Source organism: Euphorbia lathyris, chromosome 10, assembly GCF_963576675.1.
Source record: "Euphorbia lathyris chromosome 10, ddEupLath1.1, whole genome shotgun sequence".
In the NCBI taxonomy this organism is placed as follows: domain Eukaryota; kingdom Viridiplantae; phylum Streptophyta; class Magnoliopsida; order Malpighiales; family Euphorbiaceae; genus Euphorbia; species Euphorbia lathyris.
Window position 1 is genome coordinate 29,730,519 of NC_088919.1, and position 8,509 is coordinate 29,739,027.

General features: G+C 33.7%; 1 protein-coding gene across 1 annotated transcript; it reads left to right on the forward strand.

The window, feature by feature from the left end:
- The first annotated feature begins 3,054 nt into the window (after positions 1-3,054).
- Positions 3,055-7,864, forward strand: LOC136209562 (amino acid transporter ANT1). Its single transcript, XM_066001056.1, has 3 exons — positions 3,055-3,387; positions 3,678-4,331; positions 7,103-7,864. The coding sequence occupies exons 1-3, from the start codon at positions 3,166-3,168 to the stop codon at positions 7,505-7,507; spliced, it is 1,281 nt and encodes a 426-aa protein (XP_065857128.1). The 5' UTR covers positions 3,055-3,165; the 3' UTR covers positions 7,508-7,864.
- Positions 7,865-8,509: the final 645 nt, after the last annotated feature.

Sequence of the window (8,509 nt, forward strand, 5' to 3'; positions counted from 1 at the left end):
TCTACTAAGGAGCAAGCATTTTCAATAAAGAGAGCTGGAATTAATACATTTCAATGTTACAATTACTTTGTAGAAGTTAATGATGGTTGGAAAAATGTAGAATTTCTGAAAAGTGATATGTACAAGGCAATCGCAAAAGATAATTCAACTTTGGATGATACCGACACAAACAGAGCGATGTGTTTACTTGAATTGAAAAAAGGAGCAGACGATAAGTTTTTCTACAAGTTTGAGTAGATGAGGATAGAAGACTAAGAAATTTATTTTGGTCTGAAGGCAGTTGCCAAATTGATTACAAATTGTTTGGCAATTGTTTGTCTTTTGATACTACTTACAAGCCTAACCGGTATGTTTTCATAATCTTTTTTTTAGTTACGATAAAATCTAATAAGTTTCTATTATTCGATCTCTTCTTTTTATCTGATTAATAATACTCCTTACAGGTACGGAAAACCATTGGTTATTCTACTTGGATCAAACAATTATGAAAAAACATGTGTGATTGGAGCTACACTCCTCCAAGATGAGCCAGCAGAAAATTATGTTTGGCTATTGGAAACATTTTTAGGGTGTATGGATGGCAAGATGCCGAAAACAGTGTCGGCGGATGGTTGCAAATCAATGAGTAAGGCACTAGAAGCTATAATGTTGGGAATTACACGTCGTATTTGCTCATGGCACATATTGAAAAATGCAGTTGCACATATTAAAGCCTCAGGTTTCAATACTGATTTTAGAAAGTTTATTTTCAGGTAAAATATTATATTTATGATTTTAAGTTTATGATCCCTTAGATACTAATTTCATTACTGATTACGTGGTTTATAATTTTTTTTTGTAACATACTAGATACTACGAAGAGGCCGAATGGGAGATTAAATGGAATGAGATGGTAAAAAGATATGAGTTGGATGGCAATGCATGGATAGAGGCACAATATGCGACTAGAAAGCAGTGGGCAGACACTTTTCTTCATGGTCATTATTTTGATGGTGCAAAAGCTACGGGCTGATGCGAGTCAATAAATTCTTTGTTGGAAAAAGACTTGGATAACAAAGTATCATTGTGGAAGGTTTTCAAACACTTTGAGATTTCTCTGTCAATGTTACACTTCATCGAGATGGAAGAGCACTACAAAACCAATATGACCGAAATATTGCCCAACCAAACTTCGATGCCAAGTGTGGAGGATGAAGTTTCTTCAATTTTCACGAGGAAAATTTATAAAAGGATAAAGAGGGAAATACAACGCTCATATAAATATATTACCATCATAGACAATGAGGAGAATCAAGCTGTTTGTAAGGTAAAAGCATACGGGGGTAAAGGGGCAAAGCGCACGGTTAGGATTTCCGATGATCAAGCAACATTTCAATGCGATTGCTATTCATTTGAAACGAAAGGAATTCCATGCAGACATATTTTTATTTGTATGAAGAATTTGGAGATAATGAACTTCAAAGTTTGTTTGGTGAATCGTCGTTGGCTAAAAGATGCTAACATTTTGAGTATTTAACCAACGATAAGGAAAGAAAGTACCCTCATCCAGAATCAGCTAGAAATTTGAGGTACGGAACACCATCAAAGAATTGTGGTATAACTTCATACCTTGCTTCAAGATCGGAAAAATCTTTTCAAAGGGCTATGAAAGTTATATCTGATTTGAATGTGGAATTGTCCAAAAACCCCCAGAGAACGAGAGCGAAAATCGTCAAGATGATGAAGGAACGTTTCATGATGCTTTTTTGGACTCCACTGTTAGCAAAACAAAGGGTCGACCTACCGTGGCTAGTACGCTGAAATCAAAGCAGGTTGCTTCTTCATCAAAACCCCAGTCCATAGGCCAACCAAAAAGAAAAAGGTCAACTCCTAACCATTGTAAAATTTATGGTCAGACTGGTCATGATTCAAAGAATTATCCTAAAAAGAAGAAAGTCGCTTTTGAAGAAAACTGTAATAGTTATATTGATTAGTTCATCAAATGTTAATCTTTACTTATTGTACCTTTTCATTGTTCATTTTAATATTAGTTGCAACATAATTTAACAATGTTATATCTCATGGTTATGATTTCTTTGTAACTTAAAAACAATAAAAAAAATATCTTTCAATTAATTAAACAATTTGCAACTCAAGTTAGAAAGAATTGTGAACAATTGAGTGAGACATATTACATAAAGAGATTCCAGCGTTTAAATAGTATATGTTTGATTAATAGTTATACACTTCTGAGATATATTACATATGAAGACACATTCTTCTGACTTATGTTTGAAATTTCTACAAAATATGTATACATTTTCTTGATCATATTTCTTGTTACAAAGTATTGTAGTTTTCATAATTGAAGCATCCACACCTTCATATACTCATACTCATAGTTTTGTCACTTCCAATCTTGAATTTCCAACATTTAAACATCTTCTTGCTCATACTCCAATCCCAAATTTTCAATTTTAATTGTATATCCCGAATCATAAATTAACCGCATACAAAATGATATAATAAACTTAAATTCATAAGCTTATCTTCAACTTCATGAACTTGAATGAAATCAGAAATAAATATGCTAGTTGAAATCAGAAACCAAAATCGATTTATGAATCAATGATAAAGATCAAAGGAAATCGAAATACCTTGTCATATGGATTTCGAATCAATCAGAAAAATTAACGATATGAATTTCGAATCAGCCAGAAAAAAATTAACAAGAAATAGATGTATTTATTATAACGATATGGATTTCGAATCAATAAAAAAAATAACTTAAAAAGATCGTAAAGAAAGATATGGATTTAGAATCCATGCGTAAGATTAGCACACAAATTAGTAAAGAACCGCATACAATAGGCATAATAACGTGGATGGCAAAGAAGAAGAAGAATTTATCGTGGTGAGAGAAACCTTCTTAAAAAAACGGAGAGAAACATGCATTTAGGTAACTTGCTAACTTGCTATAGCGGTTATTTATTCATAGCGGTTATTTATTCATAATATAATAGACCCCTGTATATAAATGTAAAATTTTCAAAATTATGTTTTGCTTATTATTATTCCGGGGTGTGGGGACGATGGAGTTCTAACTGTAAATTGTGATATTCGAAAACCAACTTATTTTCTTCAAAATTATAAGAAAACAAGAAATTTGAGGGGAAGAAGAAAGAGATGGGTAATGAATTGGAGAGTTGTTCAGTTCCCCTTATTGAATCTTCATCGTCACCAACAGGAACAGCTTCTGCTATCCAAACTTTAGGTAATATAATTGTATCAGTAGTTGGTACTGGTATTTTAGGCCTTCCTTTTACTTTTCGAGTTGCTGGTTGGTTTGCTGGCTCTCTTGGTGTTCTTCTTGCCGGAACTGCCACCTATTATTGTATGCTCTTACTGGTTTGTCTCTGCTCTTCATTTTTCCTTTTCCTTTTCCTTTGTTATAGTTATTTCTATTCCCTTAGTTTTGCAGCCATTTCTTGCAGATTCAGTTGTTTATTTAGGAATTACAAATCTAATTCAAGGGTTTAGGAGTTCTGATTTTTGTTCTTTATTGATTCATGGATCCGTTTCATTTTTACTTATAAGGAATAACTTTTCCCAAGCAGATTTTTCAGATTACTTTATATTTCTTTTAATCAATTATTTGAAAAGTTGCGCTCTCTTTCGTTAATCGATTTATTCGTTAGGTTCAATGCAGAGAGAAGCAGGAAGCTGAAGAATTAACACAGGAAACAAAAACATATGGTGATTTAGGTTACAAATGTATGGGCAATTTTGGGCGTTACCTAACAGAATTTCTAATTTTCACATCCCAGTGTGGAGGATCAGTAGCATACTTAGTGTTTATTGGCCAAAACCTTTCATCCATATTCGGTGGTCACACTCACAGCCTCACCTTATCATCCTTTATATTCTTGTTAGTGCCTCTTGAACTTGCACTTTCTTGGATTGATTCTTTATCCGGTTTATCCCCCTTTAGCATTTTCGCAGATGTTTGTAATGTATTAGCAATGGTAATTGTGGTGAAAGAGGATGCAGAGAAGGTATTAAACAGCGAATTTAAGTTCAGTGATAGAACTGCAATCACATCTAATATAGGAGGATTGCCATTTGCTGGAGGGATGGCGGTTTTTTGTTTCGAAGGTTTCGGTATGACTCTAGCATTAGAGGCGTCAATGAGAGAAAGAGGGAGATTCCCTAGTTTATTAGCCAAAGCATTCTCTGGAATTACCCTTATTTATGTGCTGTTTGGATTCTCTGGTTATATGGCTTATGGTGATCAAACTAAAGATATTATAACCCTCAATTTGCCCCATACTTGGTGTACCATAGCTGTTGAGGTATGAAGTTTTTAACCTCCCTCGATTTTACAGCTTACACATATTGCTGCTTGCTTGCTTCTATAGCTTTTTGTTTCACTATTTAAAAGTACATGATGTGATAAAGCTAACCTTAGAAATTGGATCTAGTTCTTTATACCATCTGCTCTGTAATGTATTAACATATGTCTTCTTATCTGTCCACTTTGTCATTATCTCCTAATCTTTCATTCAGCCTCACATCTTAAATTCGTGTTCATGTCTCCTGAAATATAAAAATAGCGGATAAAGATTCATATGCATAGGCATTATGCATGTATGTCCACATCTCAACTTTACATAGATTATGTTCACTATGTTGGAGATAGTTATTGTTAATTATCTCTTGGCATTTAATGGATAACGATTAGGCTTATTTAGAATTATTTAATAACTAGTGTTTATATTTATTTATATTATGTATTGTCAATCCTAGTTAAACTCTAACTCATGTATTCCACTATAAATAACTAGTGTTTATATTTATTTATATTATGTATTGTCAATCCTAGTTAAACTCTAACTCATGTATTCCACTGTATATATATATATATATACAAAGCTTTATGCTCAACCCTAATTGAGACAAATTCATTAAACATAGTAGCTTTTCTATCTATCAACATTGTACATTCAACATGGTATCACAGCTATCGTTTCCGCTTCGTCTTCCTTAACCGACTTACAATCCGGCCTCCGTAGGTGTCCGATCTGTCCCTCCGGTCAGTGACGCTGCTGATTTTCTTTCTCCCTCCTTCACATATATTTCTTGTCTTCTACTTTTACCGCAACATAGGAGCATTCCTTCCATTATCAATCCCGTCGGCACCCTCCTAGCTAGAACAATTCTTCACTACTGTTTGCAATTTTGAAGCATCAAATATTCTAATCACTTATGCATTGTCAATCTATCATTGTCTTCTCCAAATCACGTCTTTACATCTTCATTCCCCCATCTCTTAAACCTTTTATTTATTTTCACTGGATATGAATGATTAAATAATCATCTGATCATTCTTCCCTTCTGTTCAAAATTGTTCTGTAATCTGCAGATTAATTATCTGTCTGTCAATTCTTTTCTGATTCGATAGTATCTCTACTTGTGTCCCAGTTCAGACTTTCAATCTCAGTTCTTCAATCAGTTCATGTTTCAATTTTCTGTCCCAGTTCGTGTTCAATTTTCGTTTCTTCTTTGTGTAGTTCGAATCCTAGTTCTGTCCCATTTCAGACTTTCAATCTCAGTGCTTCAATCAGTTCATGTTTTTCAATTACCTATCCCAGTTTGTGTTCTTCCCTCTGCCCGATTAAATTCCAGTTTCAGTTCTGCCCGTTTACAATTCAGTTTCAGCTCTGTCAGATTAATTCCAATTCTGTCGGATTAATTCCAGTTATGTCCGATTAATTCCAGTTCGCGTTTCTTCAATCTAACCAAATTCCTGTTTTCTTGTTGGCGATGATTGGGAGGAAGATGAGTTTTGCAGTAGAGAGATGAACGACATGAACTTTGATATTAAAGAGAATTTTGGGTTTTCTCTGTTTTGGTCCTTTTTCTTTCTTCATCTTATTCTTTTGATTTTTAACTTGAAATTTTGTTTATTCTTTTCTTTTTCCATAGTTTTGGTGTTTTCATCCTTTTAAGTCCTTCAAAAATTTCTATTGTATTCTGAGTCTTTTTTTTTTCTTTTCTTCTATTTTCTAAAGGAAATTGATGTTTCCATCCTCTTCCCAATTCAAACCCTAACTAGAAATTCTAATGTTGTTTCTTTCTTTCCTTTATTTTATTCTTCTTTCATTCAACTTTATGGCACCGATTCCATAAACCCTAACCCTAATTTCTTCATTGTCCTTTTTTTCTTCAATTCTTAATCCACTTCTCTTAGGGTTCTTATCCACTTGGTGGATTCGTTTGAAGTCTTTGGAGCTTCTAGCTCCATGGTTCATCTACTATCTTATGAACGTGGGCATTATCTTCTGATGCATTACTCTAATTGAGTATATTATAGGTTAATCCTCTTACTTCTATACCTTCATCTTCTTATCCCCTCCTATGGATAAGATTACCCTTAACGTCCTCCTTATCCTCTTTCTACTATGCTGCCACAGCGTTATGTTTCTTTTCTTACCCCGTCTATTCAGTTTTGGTGTGATTATTATGATTTTGTTTGTGCACAAGTACAATATGGTTTTCTCTTCATTCCGATTGATGATCAAGTTGTGCTTGCAAGAGCTCGGTTCGCTATGCTTCGCTCTTGTCTTTTGGTTCGCGCTCGCCATTGGTTTGAAAGGGGTTGTTGGAGATAATTATTGTTAATTATCTCTTGGAACTTGGAATTTAACGGATAACGATTATGTACTGTCAATCTGTTAAACTCTAACTCATGTATTCCATTTTATATATATATATATATATATATATATATATATATATATATATAAAGCTTTATGTTCAACCCTAATTGAGGTAAATTCATTAAACATAGTATCTTTTCTATCTACCAACATTGTACATTCAACACACCAATGGCTTTCTTATATCAATTATTAGACACAAGAGTGCAAATTGTTCTTATCTGATTTACTTTGCGCAAGAAATTCTTTTCATCTGGACTGATTATCCTTGCAGTCGTGGTCATCATACAAGTGGTGATTTGGTACTGCATCTAATAAGTGCAGAAAGTGAAAATGAAAATTTCTTGCTACCTTGTTTACAGTTCTTAGCTGTGGCTGATTTCGATTTTGATTGGATGGAACAGATAGGGTTGTGTCTGGGATTAATGTTCACATTTCCCATCATGGTACACCCAGTTCATGAAATTGTGGAGAGCAAGCTGGAGAACATTGGATGGCATCAAAAGCTCTATTATAACGAGTGTAGGAGTTCAACAAAAGTCGGTATGATTAGAAAATATGTGAGCCGTGCAATTTTGATTGTTATTTTGGCAGTTTTGGCATCGTTTGTTCCTGGCTTTGGTGAATTTGCTTCTTTTGTGGGAAGTACATTATGTGCTCTGATCTCGTTTGTTTTGCCAGCCTCATTTCACCTTATATTACTAGGCCCATCTTTGAATTTCTGGCAGAAAGGCTTGGATTACTTCTTTTTGGTATGCGGATTGTTATTTGCCATATATGGCACTTACAACACCATTGTTGGTGTTTGATATGGAATTTTATGGCTGCATACAAGAGAATATTCCTGCAAGAGATACCTTGTAATAAACGAGGTAGGAGGAATCTGTCTCCAGACAGTACACACCTTGACCTTGGTGATGGAAATTAAGCTTTGTGCTTTCAGGAGAAAATAACTTAATCCAATCAAACTTAGGCTAGACTCCTTTTAGCATTTAGTTGGTAGGTTAGTAGGTTATTGTATTTTAAATGTGGTTTTATATAGAGGTGCAATTCGAGTTATTGTGTCATAAACGTGCTATGCTATTTACATATTCTATACGATATAAAAGCAACAAAAAAAGACTATCGTGGCAATCTTAGTGTGTTAGTCAGATTGTTTTTGTAAATCGTGTTATCGTATCAGAAGTTGTTTACTCGTAAATTCCAAAAAAAAAAATCAATGTGGTTACACTTTTTGTCAATTTCATGTCTGTGGGTTTTTTTTTCCAAACGACGACTGAGGTTTTCGTGTTGTTAAAAACGAGGATTTTTTAGTTTGACACTATAAAAATGACCGTAATGACCTCAAAATAGAAAATCAAAGAATTAAAGTTGTTTAATACCACATTTGCTATGGAATCAAATTTTTTATTTTCAAAATCATAATTTCCGTTGTTTTTTCTTTCTAAACATTGACTTTCTCTTTTCTCTCTAAACTATACTTGAATGATCTCAAAATTAAAAAAGTTGAAGAATTAAATTTGATTAGAATATCAACTGAAAAATCAATGGTCATTTTAATATTGTCAACAAAAAAATCTTGTTTTTAGCAAAATGAAAAATTTCAGTCATTTTGTGGTCGTAAAAAAAACATCAATCCATGTTTGGATAAAAAAAAACCATGGATATGCAATTGACAAAAAGTGTAACTGCAAGGGTTTTTTTGGAATTTATCCTAATATTTATTAAAGGTAATATATATATGGGCAAGCCTGTCCCTGGGCACGGGCAAGAGGGGCGTTTGCTCAGGACCCAAAGGATGGAGGGGCCCA